Source organism: Pseudorasbora parva, chromosome 19 (assembly GCF_024679245.1).
Source record: "Pseudorasbora parva isolate DD20220531a chromosome 19, ASM2467924v1, whole genome shotgun sequence".
Taxonomy (NCBI): domain Eukaryota; kingdom Metazoa; phylum Chordata; class Actinopteri; order Cypriniformes; family Gobionidae; genus Pseudorasbora; species Pseudorasbora parva.
The window spans coordinates 31,355,248-31,376,095 of record NC_090190.1 but is presented as its reverse complement, the minus strand read 5'-3'; the positions used below and the strand labels follow the sequence as shown (position 1 = coordinate 31,376,095).

Here is a 20,848-nt window from a genome sequence, read left to right as displayed (position 1 = left end):
ACCCAGTCAATTCTGACTTGTTTAGAACAGACATCAGCAGTACAGTCCCTGACAAAAGTCTTGTCGCTTGTGTGAAAATTGACCTAAAGTGCTGCTGAAATATATATTTCTAATCAAGATTTTTTTTACAAGAAATGGCTCATTTTAATCCCACCAGCTTTTGTGATAATGTTTCAGTGAAAAACTAAACTTTCAAAAAGTATTCTAATATTCATAGCTTGGTAAAGCCCATTGAGTCAATTTTTGCAAAGACATAAGTGTTGTCACCTTGTCATATGAGCTTCACCTGTGACTAATAATGGATCAATTAGGTCTCAAGTGTGTATAAAAAGAAGCATGCAAGACTGCTTTCTTAGCTATTCCTGATGACTTCATCAATAAATTGTATGAATCCTTGCCAAACCGCATGGATGCAGTCCTTCAAGCTCATGGAAGTCATACAAGATATTAAATTTGGATCCCACAGCACCACAACTTAATTTGCTGACATATTTTTGTATTTGCAGTAAATTTGTTCAATTTCTGTATAGGCGACAAAACTTTTGTCTTGCCAAAATTTGATCTTTCTGTCTTGATTAAATGATAATTATTTTTTTTGTGAACATTATTTATTTCAGTGCATTAAACATCATTTGGGAGGGTTTTAGCTTTTCATATGAGCTATTTCTAACACCAATTAATTAAATTAAAAGTCAGGTTAATATCAGGTATTTCTAGAAAATAGATAAGCGACAAGACCTTTGTCAGGGACTGTATACAAGCACTTAGTTTTCAGCACTAAATGTTAAAACTGCTTGCCACAGCACACCTCAAATAAGAACGGGGGTGGATGTATCATAGGTAACTCTCTCCGCAGCTCCATAAAACCTCTGGAATTCACGGTTGATAGATTGAGGCTGGAATGATTCATTTCTGCAGCAGAACAAAAATACAGCCATTTGTGCGTTTAAAACTGAGGTAAACAAGCAATAATCGGAACATTAGTCAGGGTGACCGTAATATTTCAGGCAAGATTGGAGTCGATTAAGCTCAGATCAAATGTCTGGACATCTGTTCTTATTAAAAGAACGCGATTTTGAAACAGTTTTGAATCAGATGAAGAAAAAAAAACGCATTGAAAAAAGGAATGCGCATGACAATCGAATAAAATAAATCCGATGTTTATAATTGGCATGCATGACTTATTGTTAGTGGTTATTGTCGAGTGCGACGAGTGTAACAGGTAATTTTCATTCATGTCTCGTGCCGAATTTCATTCATTCTCAATGTTAATGTAAGTGGGCCATCTATTGGAGGTATGATGTAACTGTCCAGTTATTGTTTATTTGGAAAGAGTAGTTAGTCATTATGAACTAAAATACAAATATTGTTAAATGAACATTATATTCAGAATGATTAAGAACTAAATGATTTTACTAAAATATAGGCTCAAATGAAATAGCCTACAGGAAAAAGAAAAGGTCAAGAATTAGCCTAGGCCTACTCTCATCATGGATCCTAATAGGCCTACATAAAGAAATTTGGCTTTTCTGTCAAATTTAAAGAAAAGCTTGTGGGCGTTGAGTGCAGCATCTACTCTTACCATTAGTACACTTCTTTTGTCCCTTTTATCTTTTCTAAACCTCTCTTGTTCATTGTGGTCGTTCTTTCTCATCCTGTGTGGTGAGCAAGTCACGTGACTCAACTGCCTCCTCTCTCACACCCACAGAGAGAGAGAGACAGAGAGAGACAGAGAGAGAGAGAGAGAGAGAGAGAGACAGAGAGAGAGAGAGAGAGAGAGAGAGAGAGAGAGAGGGAGGAAGTGTTTAAGCACACGTGCTTCGCTTAAACACTTAAAAATAAATAAACATGCACATGATTACAGATTGACAGATTGTGTGTTGAATATGGAAGAATTCTACAGATGAGTTAGTGTTTCAATCAAACAAATGTACCTAAAATAACACTGAAGTCACATTATGCTAAAATTATTCGTTTTAAGAGGACTCAACTTTTAGATATCAAATTTGCAATTTATATTAAATAATAGGCCTACATAGAATACAATTTTATAACATTAGTCATATTAATGCATATTTTTTCAAATAATTAGTTCTAGGCTAACAAATTTGGTAAATGTGCTTCAAAAGTAGTTCAAATGATTTGGGAAAAAAACAAAACAATAAAAACAACATAAATTGTGGCTTACTCCAGTGCATGCAGCTTTTTGAAAATCAATAGTTTGGCCAGGTTGTTTATTTGAGATTTATCATTCGCTGGATATTTCACAAGGAGATTGAAAGTGAACTCTGCATGGAATCATAGCAGTTGCATTTGACTATTGGTTCTCTGACCTTTTCTGTGCTGCTCTCTTTCTCTCTGTCACACATGCATTTAAACAGGATGAGGCAGAAACACTCAAGATCTGATAGGAAGAGGTAGCAGTTTACATCCTGCGCTCGAGCATGGACTTTGACTACCAAAAAATTAAAGGTCAGCTATTTTTCATCAGCTTCTAAACATACATTATCATTCTTTCCATGTAGAACTCGACTGTGTTTTAGTATAGAAACAACCAAACACAATCTTTATGGTTTTAAGATGTTTTGTTTACTTGCTTTCTTTGACGATACACTGACAACTTTCTTGAACTTTCTTCACTGACAACAAGCCTTCAAATGCCTATGAATTCCAGAAATATCTGTTATTTTGTCAAGGTTATAATTTTATAAATGATCATTTTGGGTGAAGTTAATTATTTTTAGGTTTACTATGAGAATGAAGCTATATGTGAGCAGAATTGTCATAGACTTTGTGTTGTACGACACAAACCTACACAACCCACTCCTCACAAATTTTCAAACACATGAAATTATTGCTATGTCACATCAACTTTCAACAGCATTAGTCTGACAGTTGAGACCGTGATATTACGGAAACTGTAATATTTGTAACACTACTATTTTGTTAACTTGTTTGGAGTCTACAGTTTTCTACAGTTATGCATATTAATGGCGTGCTTATAAAAAAGTGTGACATTTCCGTTCGATGGGTTATTTTGAGCCTGACTGTACTGGTGTGATTAAAACTACACCACAACTGCTTAATCTCGCACAGTGGCGTCTGATATTCAGATACTAATATCCATCTAGTTAATGTTAAAAAATCTGAATGTATTCACAGATAAGTAGATTTGAAAGGAAATTAACAGACAGAAGGCTGAAGGCTTTTTTAAGATAATCATATTAACAAATTTGTTTCATGTACAAACAAATGCTTTTAAATATTGTCTGTTGATGAACAAACTGCCCTTATTTTGTGTGAGATGGGTTAAATTTATTGCTGTGCAGATGCTGAATCTCAGCAGAGAGACGAGCGACTGAGCACTTTGTCTGTCCATCACTTAAAACAAATACCAGTACCAAAGCCCCGTCCATCTGTAGCTCCAGAGAACAACCCCACAGCCAATAAACCTCCAGTAAAACCCCGGCGGAGCATAAAGTGTCGTCCTACAGCACAACAAGGGGCCGAGCAATTACACCAGGGTCAGCAGAAGGAAAATCAGGTGAATATGTCAAGTAATAGATATGTAGTCATGACTTAAAAAGTTAAAAAAGCCAAAAAATACCTTAAAAATTCAGAATATTGAATTGCATTTATGCTTAAGATACTTACCTGCAGCCATGACTCATTTATATATTAATAGATTTTCTTAATTAAAATACAACCACACTTAATCATTATATATATATATATTCAGCGGTCTGAATTTTCATCGTAGGTGCATGTCCACTGTGAAAGGCATCATCTAAAAAAAAAAGAAATCACATTGTACTATTTATTTGTATGATACAGATGCAAATAAGTATTTGAACACCTGTCTATCAGCTAGACCTCTGACCCTCAAAGACCTGTTAGTCTGCCTTTAAAATGTCCACCTCCACTCCATTTATTATCCTAAACTAGATGCACCTGTTTGAGGTCGTTAGCTGCATAAAGACACCTGTCCACCCCATACAGTCCGTAAGAATCCAACTACTAACATGGCCAAGACCAAAGAGCTGTCCAAAGACACTACACTGTAAAAAATGATTTAGAAAAAAGTTACCTGGTTGCCTTGAGTTCATTGAAATTAAAAATTAATATATATATATTTTTTTTTTTTTGAGATTCGACAACCTTTATTAAAATATTATTAAAAGATTTTGTAAGCATTTGGGTAATTGTGTGTGTTTTATTTTTGATGACGCAGTGAAACATGCCAAATAGTGCTATTTTCATGATTTATCAAATTTTTTATGTGGTTTAGATACAATAATATTTTGAGTTTTTATTTATTGAACACATTTCCTTCATTGTATCAACTAAATTTTTTATTTCAATAAACTAAACATTTTAAGGCAACCAGGTTACTTACTTTTTAAAGTTAAACCAACACAATTTAGAGACAAAATTGTACACCTCCACAAGGCTGGAAAGGGTTATGGACTGAAAATCTCCCTCGGACTGGGGCTCCATGCAAGATCTCCCCTCGTGGGTTCTCAATGATCCTAAGACAGGTGAGAAATCCGCCCAGAACTACACGGGAGGAGCTGGTCAAAGTGACCGGGGCCATATATTGAGAGATTTCCCTCAGTTAGAGCATTGAAGATGGGTCGAGGCTGGGTCTTCCAACATGACAATGACCCGAAACACACAGCCAGGATAACCAAGGAGTGGCTCTTTAAGAAGGATATCAAGGTTCTGGCGTGACCTAGCCAGTCTCCAGACCTAAACCCAATAGAGAATCTTTGGAGGGAGCTCAAACTCCTTGTTTCTCAGCGACAGGCCAGAAACCTGACTGATCTAGAGAAGATCTGTGTGGAGAAGTGGGCCAAAATCCCTCCTGCAGTGTGTGCAAACCTGGTGAAAAACTACAGGAAGCGTTTTACCTCTGTAATTGCAAACAAAGGCTACTGTGATTTTCTCAGGTGTTCAAATACTTTTAATTTGCAGCTGTATCATACAAATAAGTAGTTACAAAATCATACATTGTGATTACTGGATTTTTTTATTTATTTTTAAGATTATGTCTCTCACAGTGGATACACACCTATGATGACAATTTCAGACCCCTCCAAGATTTTTAAGTTGGAGAACTTGCAAAATAGCAGGATGTTCAAATACTTATTTTCCTCACTATATATATATATCTATATGTAGATGCATTTGAAAAAAATAAAAGGTTTGCAAAACCTTTTGAAGCAAAGAGATAGTAAATTGGTCAGTACAGCCACAACAAGGTCAAACCCGACGCTTTTAACTTTTAGGCCAAATAAATAATATACAATATTTTGAGTAGTCTCAAATAATCTATGAGAAAATAACAGGTTAAATTTCATGTGATGTTTAACGTCTGTCGTGTGACGGGGACATGACCATTTCTTCAAGCACAGACTGATCTGCCCTGTAAATTTGATGTGCACATTAGAACAATGTCACGTCAGCCATTTACAAAAGTACTTCCGTTTGATTTGAATTTTTGTAGAGCAGTTCTTCACATTGTCTAAAAATAATCATATTATTTGTATCTTTATTTACATCTAATGTTCCTCATGAGATTTTTGCAGTTTATATACAGTACTCCCTCTTAGTACAGAACCTTAAAGGGTTCTGTCAGGTTCTTCATATAGAAGCTTAGTTTTAATTTATTCACTTTGTTTTAATTTATTTAAATGTTTATTAAATTGTATGAATTAAACACTTGTAAACATACATTATCACTTTTTAAAAGATTGAAATAACCTGTTAAACATGAGAGTATTATGCATTTAAAGGGATAGTTCACCCCAAAATTAAAAATACAGTCATGATTTACTGATGTATGATTTTCTATCATCTGCTGAATACAAAATAAAGATATTTTGAAGATTATGGTTAACCAAACAGTTGATGGGCCTCATTGAGAAGCATAGTATAAAAAAACATTCTTCAAAATATAATCATTTGTGTTTTGCAAAATAATGAAATTTGTACATGTTTGGAACAACTTGAAGGTGAATAAATAATGACAGAATTTTCCTTTTTGGGTGAACTATCCCTTTAAGACATTTTACCTTATACATCTTTTTGGCAAACAAAAACATAATCATAAACCTAAGGTTCTATATATAGCTTTTTGAACCTGTTTTCTAAGAATGTGATATTAGCATGAAAACGTTTGACAATTTTCTAGTGTAGGCTATAGCTAGAAAAAGTATGGAAGCTTGTTTCCGCCTGGGGAAAAAAATAAAAAGGGTAATTCCGAGTTTATATCTCAGTTTTATATTTCACAATTCTGAGAAGAATTAGATTTTTGCTGTAACTTATAGCTCACAGTTTTGATCTCCCAATTCTGGGAAAAAAGTCTGAGAAAAAAATATTTTGGAATGTTTGATTCTGCGGTGGAAACGAGCTACCATACAAAGGTATTTGTGAAATACTCTGCCATTTAAATTATATCTAAATGACATTATACTTGGATTCTCTCTGTTAAAGACGGCCGTGAAGCGAATAGATCCCGCTCTGGTTTTGGGTCCCGTGGGGCCTCTGGAGGCTCTGACTTCATCTCTGCGAGCTCACACTCTGCTGTGGTTTGAAAGGACACAGCTGCCTCGACTGCACGCACGCGGACAGCCTCTCCCCTGCTGGCTCCATGGTTTTGCTACACGCAGGTTATACCCACATCTAAATATTCTTTCAAAAACATTACAGAAAAAACAGGTGCACAAGCAAAGTTGCACATTTACAGGTGTGAAACAGTGTCAAATACACATACTGCTCGGTTGAAATTTTAACACAACCTACCTTTCTCACTCTCTCAGGGAAGCGGAGCAGCTGCTGCAGGATAAGCCGCAAGGCTGTTTCCTGTTGAGACTCAGCGAGTCAAAGATCGGCTTTGTGCTGTCTTACAGGTATTTTCATGGATACAGTGGCCTGAATCTGATACATATTTTGGACACTGAAAACCATTCTTAAAATGTCATTCTTAAGGCCCGTTCACACTGCAAATAGTAACTATAAAGATAAATGACATAACATATAGTGTGCATACACTTGCATACGCTCTCGGACTAAATATAAAATATCTTAAACTGTGTTCTGAAGATGAACGGAGGTCTTTCGGGTGAGGACATTAGGGTGAGTCATTAATGAGATACATTCCATTGTTGGGTGAACTAACCCTTTAAAGGCGCCTCTCTGGGCACTCGAGGACACTGTACAAAACATATAAAACATAAGAAACAGATTAAATGGTTGGTAGATGGATACGTAGGGTATGCAATTCTGAAAAGATGAGTTTTTAATCTTGATTTGAAGAGTATGAGAGAGTCCAGGTTCCTAAGGTCAGGTGGGAGTGAGTTCCAGAGTTGAGGGTGACAAGGCGGGCAGGATGGACAGAAAGGTGGACGGAAAAAGCAGATCTGGGAGAACGGGAAGGGGTGGTGATGTTGAGGAGATGGGACAGATAAGGAGGGGAAAGGTTGTGGATGGCCTTGAATGTAAACAGAAGGATTTTGAAGTCTATGCAGAGTTTAACCGAGAGCCAGTGGAGTGTCTGCGAAACAGGGGTGATGGTGAATGGAGGGGGATCTGGAGGGGACAATTCGAGAGGGGACAAGGCGGTGTACAAGAATAGCAGTGGAGTGTGTAGAAAGGAAGGGGCGAAGTCACTTTGTAAGTGGAAATATGCAGACCGGGTGATGTTATTGAAATGGGATTGACAAGATAATGTGCTATCGAGGATGACAAAGACAGAGGAGTAGTCGATGGTGAGGGAAAAACTGTCAACTTTTGAGAGGGTTGATTTAGTGCCAGTGAGAAGAAATTCTGTTTTATCACTGTTTAGTTTGAGGAAGTTTAAGAGAACCAGAAATTGAGATATCTACTTGGGAAATCATTGTATTGAGGCTGTGTCCGCTAGAATGAGACCGTCTAGGAAGTGTGCATGGCTATGTCACGCTTCTGTTCTGTTATTGCAGTACAGTGAATGACAACCATATTTGGTCTCTGTGGCTTATTATTGGTAGTTTAATGTTTTTACACCAAACCAAAAGATAACATGTAGCCTATGCTTTCATCTCTGAAAATATTATTTTTGTGTTACAGTTCATAATGAACTCAGACAAGACAGTGCAGAATCGTTTTCAGCCAGTTCTTGTTAGTGAATTGGGAAGGATCCAAGGATCCTTCAAACTGAGACGCCTTTGATTGCGCTTGATGACGTGGCAGTGAGGAGCACCATTGTTTTGCTCCTGCAATAAATTGATGTATGAACGAATCAATTGAGTCAATGATTAAAACGACTCAGTCAAACAAATAATCATTTGTCACCTGCTGGGTTTTAAAAACTTAAAAACTAAACATAATTCTTCAAATGAAATATTTTGCATGTGTGGTATCATTAATTTAAAAAAAATACTACTAAGTAAGACATTTTGTTATCTAATGCAATGACATTTAAGGCCAATTTCACACTTCGCTGAGAGACGCTGATCAATGGCAACAAACACTTGGTTTGTCGGATCAGTTGGCGTTTGCCAGTGCTTGTTTTCACCAATTAAACATGTTGAATCGCCGTTTATCGGAGAAGTTACATGCGATAATCTGGTGATTTTCTGTGGTGGTGCTGTGTAAATCGGCCTTTAGGCTATACAGTGTGTTCAAATAAATGTTGTCTTTGTGTCTGTATGGTGTATTTGCAACATGTCTAATCTCAGTGACTCACTAAATAACAAATTAATTAAATCCCCAGAGGAGAGGACCGGTGTCGTCATTTTATCATTGAAGAGGAGGAAAGTGGAGCATCTGGTAGTGTATATCTAATTGCTGGAGAAAACAGCCGTCATAGAAGCCTGGACAACCTAATCAGCTACTACACCAATAATCCTGTGGGGCCCTTTAATGAGCTGTTGACTGTGCCTTGTATGCAGGTACGCACATCTTTTCTATGGAGAATCTTTGTGATATTTAATACAGAATGCTGGGTATTAAAATTATTTGAATTTGAAATGTGAATTTTCCAGTAGTCTCACTTCATGCTTCACTTTTTTTATGCTATCTAGCCTAGTGGTTGCTTTGATGAAATTAATAGGTGGAAGGTGAAAGACAAGGAAGCAGAGAGAAATGGAAAAGAAACCGATCAAGAGGAGCAGACAAAACTGCCCATGGCCATCGGTCCAGCAGTTCTGAACCCATTACCCACAAACCCGTCTGATCAGATAACTTTACCTAAAGCAGAGTCTGTGCAGTATGCAGCCGTGAGAAAGCCACTAAAAAAGAGCTACTCGGTGCCTGAGTGCAACTGTGGACCTAACACAGCGCCTCCTGGCTTACAAGTGAGTAATTGCAGACAATAAAAGCACAACCTCAGACTTTATCTCCTCTCACATTAATTTTACCTCTTGTTAAACTCTGCAGATTGATACAAAAGTAATAAAAAAGCCAATAAGTTTAAAGTCATACCTGGGGACATGAATATCATCATAGAATTGGGCACTTTTTGAATTACGTCTTTGCCAATAACCTTATAAACCGCCTAGTCAGCAACCACACAAAAACACCATTGAGACTACATAACAACAAACTTCGCTCTTTACCTTAGCAACTGCACAGAAACGCCCTGGCAACCACAAAGAACACCCCAACATCAAGGTGGCGAGTTTTGTACGGCCAATGATCTGGATCAAAATTTAGCATCCTTCAATTGAACGATAAATATGCTGTATGTGATTCAATTACAAGACTATGTACGGTGAAATAAAGGCAAGAATATGTCTTTCTGTTGAATTATGCTTATTTCATTTCTTAATTTTAGCAAATGAAAAACATACAACGTGGCTAATTAGAATCCAAAAGCAATAAGTTGCCTAATCACATTTTCTAGGTAACAACTGCTGGATATAGTTTCTGTAGTCCTGTGCCATCTTATTAAAGTTGTCATGTGTACTCTCTGTAAACTATACAGTTGAAGAGAATTTAATTTAACATTTTAAAAGTGTTTAATGTGAAAGTTAATATATTGTACTGTACACTAACATGACACACTTGTTTGCCCCCTACTAGAATGGTAGTTGTGAGCTTGGTGAAAGACCCTCAGAGGATCAAGCTCCCCGTGTGGATGCCCCATATGCCCGAGTTAACAAACCCCCCAGAGCAGTATCAGAAAATCCCTCCAACTTCAGTGCCCAAACTCACCCTGACCAACTGGGAGCAACAGCGGCTTTTAGCCCTTCATCCATCCCAAGCTTTGACACAACAGCAGCAGACTATAAATACTGGAAACTGGAGCCCATGCACACCTATGAGGAGACTCCACACACAAGCAGCCATCCTGAAGAGATTGACTGTTACGCCATGGGCTGGAGGAGGCAGGCGACAGGAGATATTGAGATGTGTAAGAATGAGAAAAACAGGCATCAAAACTCACTCAAGATTTGCTCATTTGAATTATTTCCTAATATGAAGTTCAAGTTTAAAGAATGGTTTGAATTGGTTTCAAAAGAGCCACTCACGCAATAGATTCAATTAAATAATATATATTAGCATATGGTAAACTGTTTTCTGTTTTGATCCTTTCCTCAGTGAACCTTCCAAACAATCACTTGTATTCAGAGGTGAACATCAAGGGTGCCCAAGAAGGCTGTACTGTACCACAACCCGGGCCTAGTCTTCCTCTTAGACCACCCCTAAGATTTTCTCATGGCCCTTTACGACCAGAGAACACTGGGCAGGTAAATATCCATATATACATGTTATGGGCAAAATTCTGTATAATAGTGTTCAGTCTGTTATAAAAATGATCAAATGTATGATTTTCCCCTCAGAGTTTTGGTGTATCCCCACTAATGGCTCAGACCCAGTACTCTGGATTCCATCATTCAGAGCAACCACAACTGGACGAGTCCTCTAGCTCTATTTATGAGCAGATTCCAGCAAGACCAACAGGCTCTAGACCATCTCTGCCCCCACCATCCCACAAACGCTGATCTCAGGATTATAGACTACAGAATTTAGTTCACATACACTTAGAAAACAGCATAGATAAACATTAGGATGGCATGCATATCTGTACCAAAATTACTTATAACCTGTATATACATTTATAAATTAACATATATATATATATTTAACGGCAAGCTTGTCAATACTGACATCCTGTGGAGATTGTTTGCATGATCTGTTAACATCAAGGGATTAGTTCAATTAAATCTGGAAATACCTTTTCCATTCACATTCAAAGATGTAATTACATATCAAATATTTTATTTTTAATTAAATATAATTTAGATTGCTTCTTCTGTGGGTGCAGTCCTATAATCATTTAAATCATGTTTAATAATAGCCTCAAATGTGTTTGATATTCCCATAAAAGACTAATAATGCACTAATCACTGCATGAGAAGAACAATATAGACAGATGAAAGCATTTTTCAGCAAGTGACCAGACACACAAGATCATCTCTGTAAAACCTTCTTTTATTTCCACAAACTAGCCTTACACTGATCATGAAGGGCTGTACGGTTCTGTTTAGCATTTGAGAATCAATACAAAAAAAGAAGAAGGAAAAAAAAAAGAATGAAGATGGTTCACCTGAGGCCATCGTGGAATGGCCACATTAATGTCAAAAGCAAATGTCAATGATCTTCTTACTTTACACTTTAGTCCACAGATCACTCAACCAAATTCTGATGAAGACCAACATCACTTAAAAACAGATTAAATCATTGACCGTTTACCCCAATATGGGCAATTAATTTATCCAAAAACAACATTCTCAGCCCAACCTGCCCACCATAATTCAAAGCACCCCTCCCACGCCCACTCACACAATGATCCCTGATCTGTTGTCCTGTAACTGATATTTCAGTTCTTTTTGCTCTTCGGTGAGTCGTACTTCCTCTTGCTGGAGTACCACAGGAGAAGAGGAATGCCAATGGAGGGAAGGGTCATCACACCAAAAGCTACCCAGTCCAGCTATTAGATAGAGAAAGAGAGATTAGTCTTCATATTATGACAGCACAGGCTCTCTTACATTGAAAATCATTTTACTCCATTTTCCATATAAAAGAACTGAAGAGTTACTTACGTAATGTGGGGAAAAGCGTCTGTCAAACTCCCTCTGAGCGAGAATGCCTCCCTGACCCGGAGCACTTGTGTAACCGACCTGAGAGATGCAAACAAGAAAGATTTAGCAAACAGCCAGTAACTACATTTACATGGACGGTAATAGTGCAACACTTTTTTTTTTTTTACCAGAACATGTTCACACTTGTAGTTTGGTTAACCCCAAACCTACAGGAATAGGGGTGTGCTCACAACCAAATTGGTCAGCTTTTTACATCGTCTACATTTTGCGACAGAACCTACCAAACGTCCACAACCATGCTGAGTGGGCCTCATTCATGAAACAAGCAGAACGAATGTGTGCACAAATCATTTATAAAGTCGCTCTGACGCAAATTATTGGATTCACAAATGTTCGTTGGTACAAAAAAAATGTACGCTTGCTTCCTACCACGTGTAAATGGTGGGTAAAACATTTGAATGTTCTGTGTTCTAATTTAGGTAAACTGATAACATTGCATTTTAATGCTCTATGAACCATAATAGTAGTTCATAATAGTTTTTTTTTTTTTTCAGCGACATTCACACTTGTTCAAATAAACCACACCAGGGTAGGTTTTAATCGAACCAAACATGCTAAATGTGAACATAGCCTAAAGGTAAATCTAATTTACAAAAAAAAAATACAAACTGCTACAAAGCAACATTCTCTAGTGAATCAAATTTGAACAGAATACAACCAGATTATTACTGCACAAAAATATCCCATCAATGCCAAACAATAAAACCCCTTACTGACTTGAATGAGAATGACAGAATTTGCACATTTTGTATTAAGGCACAATCCAGGCCATTTTTATATTATGGCTATTTGAGGCACAAACAAAAAAAAGCACAAGTTCATAATGCTGGTTGTGTACATGAAAGGTAAAGGACTTGGCTTACCACAACCTGTCCGCCTTCCTGGGCCAGGTAACTAACTGAAGCAGAGGTGAAGTTGAAGTATCCAGCTTTCAGTGGCCGCAGAACCACTGTGTGAGAAACATTACTGGCACTGTGAAGAGAATGAGTTAGGGAACATAATCTACACAAAAATAAATAAATAAAGTAAATAAAGCACCCTTACAGTCTGACACCATATCAATGATGTTAAGTGCTATCAGCAAAGAAAGGTGACTGAAGGATTAATGGCTATAACAGTAAAGTACTGAGTAAGCACCTAAACAACACAATGTAAAACATTTTTTAAATTAGTGTCATTTTTGTAATAAGATTGCATACATATTGAATATAATATGGAAAGATCCAAAAAAATTAAGATGCTTCTTGAAGGATACGGAGCAATACGATCCCATTTAACATTGAGCATTCCTGAGACGATGCCGAAATCTTCAGGGGGGAAAGAGTCATCTGACAGCTCAACCTCTAGGGCAGCACTAGGTAAAAAAATAAAAAATAAAATAATTTGTAATAACATTAAATACGATAAACTAGATTATAAATCATTCCATTAGCAAATAACTGTATACATGGTTTAAACTTAACTTAAGCCTTTCGCCAATATGCTGTAAAGTGATGTGCTTAACTTCAGAGAGAAAGAAAGGACAATACCTTGTGCCCACATTGTAGATGCTGTACTGCAGGGTAAGGTCTCGTCCTTCTACAGCATATCGGTTCAACAGGGACTTGGAGGCCAAAAGACGAGCTCCTTCTTCTCCTGCCACCAGACTCACCGCAGCAACCAGAGCAAATATACAGAGCAGCCTCATCTGTGGGGAGAAATGGCATATTTGAGGAATATAATTAACATCTTCAACTTGTTAAATACAATAAATAAATTGACACAACAACAAATGATATCACTACTAAGTGTACATGACAGTAGATACACAGACAGGTTGATTTGAAAGTCACTTGATTTCATTTAATCAAAAAAATATATATACACATGTAAATCTATATTCAGTCGTACAGTTACTTTAGCTTGTATCTAGATAGTCTATAAGAGGGAAACATAAGCAGTATTCATAACAGCAAAGATTTGTGCAGCAATGAATGAATTCATTTTAAAGGGGGGGGAAATAGTATTAATATTTTAACAAAATTGCACATTAGTTTTATAACACACGGATCTGAACTTAAACGCAACAAACCTTTTAAAATACACAGAAGTTACTCCTTTTAAAATCAAGACACGTCAAACAGTTCATTACGTATGCTTACGTGTACAACACACGGCCACAATAAAGCACTTAATTTCAGCATAATTATTGTACCGAGAACATATAATTGTATTCTGTAACGTTACACATTATTAAAAAAAAGTTTATCGAAAAACTAAGCTCAATTATTCTATTAAAAATCTAACGAAGTGATAAATCGGCATTACGTGTAAGTTACATTCATGTCTGATAACTATACAGACAATGCCAGGTTTACATGCGTTTAGAGGCAACAGTTTGTTTTAATGTTACTCTCAGCATACTTTGTTTAAAAAAAAAACACACATTATTTCTCAGCCACTTTACCTTCGTCCGCTGGTTTGAGCCCCACAATTCTGAAGACAGTACAACGCACGCGCAGATGATTTTAGTCTTCCGCTAGCATGACGTGTCCACTGTGTGTACGGATACACGCCAAATTTCACAGCGCCATCTATTGTTTCGGCCTTGTTGTTTTTTCCTCTTCTTTTTTGGGTCTTGCCCTATTTTTTTTACAGTCTATGGTCTTGCCACCTCGAGAAAACGAACAAATGTCTTCGTTCTTGCAGAGTATGTTCCAAGCTTAAATGCAGTCCTAATAGGCTATTAGTGTGTGTGTGTGTGTGTGTGTGTGTCTATATATATATATATATATATATATATATATATATATATATATATATATATATATATATATATATATATATATAGGCTATATATATAGGCTATATATGGGACCCAGAAAAAAAAAGTTTTTTGAATTTTGTATTTTTTCATGTCATTGTATTGTTTAGAGCATAAGAAACAAATGGACAGATTATTTTTTTGGAAAATTATATTATATTCATATTTTATGATATGTCCTCTGTAGTTGACACCAGGACTCAGTTGTTAAATTTTTTTAATGAAATGATATTGCATGTATAGGCAAAAACAATGGGATTTATTTTTAATTCACGAATACATTTTTAAGTTTCAGGATTTTTTTAAAACAAACTTTTTTTAAAGATGATTCTGAGCTATGTTATAAAAGATATAACTGAATGCTTTGACATACCATCTTACTTTATGCAATATGTGGGTAAAATGACCATACTTGGATTTTCCCATTCAATACAATGTATCGATATATTGCATCTAATTTGCATATTATTGTGTTCTTGGTGCAACATGTAATGAAAAAAAGAAGTCTAATAAGGGGAGTAATAATTGGCGACATTTTCAAAATAATATGTAATATTTCATAGGAATATTGTTATGTAATTTATTTTTCTATTTACTTGTTGTGTCTCCAAAATGCCTGATAAACATGATTTAAGTCCCGGTGTCCTCTACAGTGGACATTTATGAAATCAATGCCCTGTTTTGTAACAAAGAGTCATATTTAGTTTAGAAACCCCATAGCATTTTCCTGAGATGTTGATTTATAACAAACAATTAGAAAATTAATCAGATTTAAATTATAATTACAAAATATGATCATATTTCCATAAGAGTGCTAAACATTAATGTCAGCCATTTTTAAAGACCAAGAAGTTGTTGTTGTCCTGGTGACACCTCCAAACATTTGGTATCTTTGCAAAGCCCTGAATGTGCTCTATAAAGGACATCCTGACTCAAAACTGTGACGTGTGTGATGTCACAGAAACTCACTAAAATATAATGTCCACTACAGTGGACAAAAGTCTATTACTGGGTCCCAGGAGGATATATATATATATATATATATATATATATATATATATATATATATATATATATATATATATATATATATATATATATATATAGGCTATATATATAGGCTATATATATATATATATATATATATATTTATATACAGATCAAAATTATAGAACATTTTAGAAGCATTAGATTTTTCTCAGAAATATTGTTGATATTCATTGGTGGAAATGTGAAGGACGATTAGCTGTGGGTCTACCATTGTTCTGCCAGCATGTTTTACAAAATACCAAGGTACTTCAACAAAAACCTTTATTATGTCGAAAACACTGTGATCAAATTTAGAGAACAATAACCAATGCAGCACAAAAAAAACATTACAACTAAAATTTGATGCTTACAGCAGTCAAAAATTAGTAGGAGGTATAGAGACGCTTGCTTTGAATGAGCTCAGCACATCTGCAGCAACAGGACATCACTAGATACTCACACTGCTCCGGTGTGATCTTAGTCCACTCTTCTTCCAGTCTCTTCCACAGTTCGGTAACTGTAGTGGGTTTCTTAGCCATAACTTTGTCGCCAATGATTTTACATAGATTTTCAATGGGGTTTAGATCAGACTCTCGGCTGGCCATTTGATTATTTCAATGTTCTCACTTCCAAGGAACTGCTTTACCTGTTTTACAGTGTGATAGGGGGCATTGTCTTGCATAAAAATTGCGGGCTGATTGGGAGATGCTCGCAGTGAAGGAACCACATGTTGCCGAAGGAGGTTCTGATAAACAAGTTTTGAGGTTCTGCGATAGTTGTATAATAGGCCCAACTCCTGCTGCAGAAACATCCCCAAAACCATGCCACGTCCTCCTCCACCTTTCACTGACTTCTTTTGGCACTTTGGGTTCAATATTTTCCAAGTTTGATGCCGAACATAATGTTTCCCATCGGACCCAAATAAATTAAACTTGCATTATCACTAAAATTAACTTTGGACCGGTTCTCCTCTGTTCACAACATGCTCCTCAGCAAAGGTTAGTCTAGCCTTTTGATTCTTTCTGCTGATAAGAGGCTTGGTTGCTGCAGAGTGAGCTTTCAGTCTGAATTCTCTTAAATGACAAGACACTGTATGGTAAAACAGATCCTTACTGTGTTCAGCTCTGAACTGGCGAGTAATTCCAGCCGCAGTGTTATACTGATTCCCCATTGAAAGTCTCTGTATTGTCCTGTCCTATCATGCATTGGTCTTGTGTACCTTTTGGGGTACTTGAATGAATTAGTGTCTTTGTAAAGCCTCAATATTCTAGAAATTACAGATTTGGAATGACCAACTTCTTTTACAAAAAGGGTGAAAGGGTCATCCCTTTGGCCTAAATCTGGACAACCTGGTGTCGTAGGGTTTAAGTAACCTTAGCGCGGCTTTCCATCCTGCAACATCAGTGAAAATTGGAAAGTTTGCTTCACTTAAATATTGGCAGATTATTACGGAAATTAGCACCAGGTGCCAGATTAACACCCAAAGTTTAAAGGTATTTGAAAGTGTTCTCTATAATTTTGACCTTTTTTTTTCAATTGTCTTATTTAAATTGATACTTCAGAATATATATATATATATATATATATATATATATATATATATATATATATATATATATATATATATATATATATATACACAGTGCCTTGCGAAAATATTCGGCCCCCTTGAACTTTGCAACCTTTTGCCACATTTCAGGCTTCAAACATAATGATATGAAACTGTAATTTTTTTGTGAAGAAACAACAACAAGTGGGACACAATCATGAAGTGGAACAAAATGTATTGGATATTTCAAACTTTTTTAACAAATCAAAAACTGAAAAATTGGGTGTGCAAAATTATTCGGCTCCTTTACTTTCAGTGCAGCAAACTCTCTCCAGAAGTTCAGTGAGGATCTCTGAATGATCCAATGCTGACCTAAATGACTAATGATGATAAATAGAATCCACCTGTGTGTAATCAAGTCTCCGTATAAATGCCCCTGCACTGTGATAGTCTCAGAGGTCAGTTTAAAGCGCAGAGAGCATCATGAAGAACAAGGAACACACCAGGGAGGTCGCAGATACTGTTGTGGAGAAGTTTAAAGCCGGATTTGGATACAAAAAGATTTCCAAAGCTTTAAACATCCCAAGGAGCACTGTGCAAGCGATAATATTGAAATTGAAGAAGTATCAGACCACTGCAAATCTACCAAGACCTGGCCGTCCCTCTAAACTTTCAGCTCATACAAGGAGAAGACTGATCAGAGATGTAGCCAAGAGGCCCATGATCACTCTGGATGAACTGCGGAGATCTACAGCTGAGGTGCGAGACTCTGTCCATAGGACAACAATCAGTCCTGTACTGCACAAATCTGGCCTTTCTGGAAGAGTGGCAAGAAGAAAGCCATTTCTTAAAGATATCCATAAAAAGTGTTGTTTAAAGTTTGCCACAAGCCACCTGGGAGACACACCAAACATGTGGAAGAAGGTGCTCTGGTCAGATGAAACCAAAATTGAACTTTTTGGCAACAATGCAAAACATTATGTTTGGCGTAAAAGCAACACAGCTCATCACCCTGAACACACCATCCCCACTGTCAAACATGGTGGTGGCAGCATCATGGGTTGGGCCTGCTTTTCTTCAGCAGGGATAGGGAAGATGGTTAAAATTGATGGGAAGACGGATGGAGCCATATACAGGACCATTTTGGAAGAAACCCTGATGGAGTCTGCAAAAGACCTGAGACTGGGACGGAGATTTGTCTTTCAACACGACAATGATCCAAAACATAAAGCAAAATCTACAATGGAATGGTTAAAAATAAACATATCCAGGTGTTAGAATGGCCAAGTCAAAGTCCAGACCTGAATCTAATCGAGAATCTGTGGAAAGAACTGAAAACTGCTGTTCACAAACGCTCTCCATCCAACCTCACTGAGCTCGAGCTGTTCTGCAAGGAGGAATGGGCAAAAATTTCAGTCTCTCGATGTGCAAAACTGATAGAGACATACCCCAAGCGATTTAGGCTACAGCTGTAATCGCAGCAAAAGGTGACGCAACAAAGTATTAACTTAAGGGGGCCGAATAATTTTGCACGCCCAATTTTTCAGTTTTTGATTTGTTAAAATAGTTTGAAATATCCAATAAATATTTATCCATTAAAATATTTGTTAAACATTACATTCAAATGTTTTCTTCAGAACATTAACCAAACTTATAGGGAATGTTAGCCGAAGTTCTGAGAACGTTCCTGCTAGCTGGGGGAGCTGCTGTCGAAAGCCGAATACGCCTTGCCACTAATGCTGATGTTGTTCTTCTCACTTCTCTCTCCTTCTCACCGCAGCTGCGGGGCTCCCAGCGATGATGCTGACTCAAGCATCTCTTCCACCCGAGGCATCGCCGCGTAAGGTATCTCTAACCCCGCCGCCAGATCCACCATTTGCCTTACATTTCAGGATTAAAAGACAAACATGTCTTCTAATAATGAGAATAAATGGGCATGCCAAATAAAGCCCAGATTTGAGGCTTGTGTTCTAAACGTAGAATTCGTGTGACCAATAACAAACCATCGAGGCCTCGGTGGAATAGGCCTACGTCATCGGTTCGGTCTGAGTGTTGCTTTGGGTTCGAAATAATTCACAATAACATAACAAAATAACAAATTAACATTTTAAACAATTATAATGTTAAGAATATGACAGCCCCAATTATAGTTGAATGTTGAATTAATATTTTGCGTGGCTCCATGAAGCTATTTGCTTGTGGTTGTTCTCGGGGCTTAAATCCTAATTTCATGCTTATGATAACAATAAAAACCACGGACACGGTCACGGACGAGCTCTTTTCGCAATCTCGCTCTCTTTATTCACCTCTTTCTTCTTCCCCTCTCTCACTTCCTTCCGCTCTCTTTATGGTCCACACCATCATAAGTAAGTCCTCACAACAGCCACTTTACCAGATAGCCTACTGCTGACTTAACATTCAAATATAACTTCAGTTTTAATCTTTTAACGTGCTTAACTTGAACTCTTACACTAAAGATAATCCGGTAGAAAGTGCTTCAGATTATTTAGGCCTACCTCAACAAAATGAGATTAATCAGATATTTATATTTAGTAACTTATTACAACTTACATCTGCATAAGTGAAGCATGAACAATGTGCTAATTTGCTGAATATGTACGTTAAGCCAACACGCTTTACACACAACAGTGTGCTAAAACAACAAGACCAAACCCAGAGAATTCACAACATTTAAATACAATTTTGTATATAATGTTATGTATATGACAGTCCCAGTATAGTTATTAATGTTGTGCATTGCTGTTTGGCTGTCAGTGGTCCCTTCTGGTTGAAGCCAACCATTTATTCCACCGATATAAATCCAATGCGATCGAATTAAGTTTTAACAACATATCCCGGGCATATTGTAACCTTGTTGGGAACCTTCTGGGAGTGTTTTGTTGATCTTTCTTTGGTAGTTGTGGCTGCTGTGCCCATAGACTGAAGCAGGCTGTGCAGCTGTTGACACAAAAATGGCAGTGATAAAGTACAGTGACGTCATGGTCCACATGAATAGCACTGTAAAAAATTATTTAGAAAAAAAGTTACCTGGTTGCCTTAAAATTTTGTGTTCATTGAGAGTTATTACAATGAACCTTTTTTGAGATTCGACAACCTTTATTAAAATATTATTAAAAGATTTTGTAAGCATATTGGGTAATTGTGTTTTATTTCTGATGGCGCAGTAAAATATGCCAAATAGTGCTATTTTCATGATTTATCACATTTTTTTTATGTGGTTCAGATACAATAATATTTTCAGTTTCTATTTATTAAACAAATTTCCTTCATTGTATCAACTCATATTTTTAATTTCAATAA

At 36.7% G+C, this 20,848-nt stretch overlaps 2 protein-coding genes across 2 annotated transcripts; one reads left to right on the top strand and one right to left on the bottom strand.

The window, feature by feature from the left end:
• The first annotated feature begins 823 nt into the window (after window positions 1–823).
• si:ch73-109i22.2 (SH2 domain-containing protein 2A) lies at window positions 824–11,338 on the top strand. Its single transcript, XM_067426110.1, has 10 exons — window positions 824–957; window positions 2,382–2,472; window positions 3,330–3,544; window positions 6,496–6,671; window positions 6,822–6,911; window positions 8,753–8,930; window positions 9,063–9,335; window positions 10,063–10,393; window positions 10,582–10,730; window positions 10,824–11,338. Exons 2-10 carry the CDS (start codon window positions 2,445–2,447, stop codon window positions 10,983–10,985), a joined length of 1,602 nt encoding a protein of 533 aa, XP_067282211.1. The 5' UTR covers window positions 824–957; window positions 2,382–2,444; the 3' UTR covers window positions 10,986–11,338.
• A 119-nt stretch (window positions 11,339–11,457) lies between these two features.
• ssr2 (signal sequence receptor, beta) lies at window positions 11,458–14,745 on the bottom strand. Its single transcript, XM_067426111.1, has 6 exons — window positions 14,593–14,745; window positions 13,676–13,833; window positions 13,402–13,500; window positions 13,010–13,118; window positions 12,087–12,164; window positions 11,458–11,974 (listed from the first exon to the last, which is right to left on the bottom strand). The coding sequence occupies exons 2-6, from the start codon at window positions 13,831–13,833 to the stop codon at window positions 11,864–11,866; spliced, it is 555 nt and encodes a 184-aa protein (XP_067282212.1). The 5' UTR covers window positions 14,593–14,745; the 3' UTR covers window positions 11,458–11,863.
• Between the last annotated feature and the right edge of the window lie 6,103 nt (window positions 14,746–20,848).

Coding starts and splice junctions, on each gene's coding strand:
- si:ch73-109i22.2 (XM_067426110.1), top strand. CDS start 2,445: ATGGACTTTGACTACCAAAAAATTAAAG. Junction 2,473..3,329: donor TGACTACCAAAAAATTAAAG/GTCAGCTATTTT, acceptor ATTGCTGTGCAG/ATGCTGAATCTCAGCAGAGA. Junction 6,912..8,752: donor GGCTTTGTGCTGTCTTACAG/GTATTTTCATGG, acceptor TTAAATCCCCAG/AGGAGAGGACCGGTGTCGTC.
- ssr2 (XM_067426111.1), bottom strand. CDS start 13,833: ATGAGGCTGCTCTGTATATTTGCTCTGGTTGCTGCGGTGAGTCTGGTG. Junction 12,165..13,009: donor AGGAAGGCGGACAGGTTGTG/GTAAGCCAAGTC, acceptor TGCATCTCTCAG/GTCGGTTACACAAGTGCTCC. Junction 11,975..12,086: donor GACGCTTTTCCCCACATTAC/GTAAGTAACTCT, acceptor TCTATCTAATAG/CTGGACTGGGTAGCTTTTGG.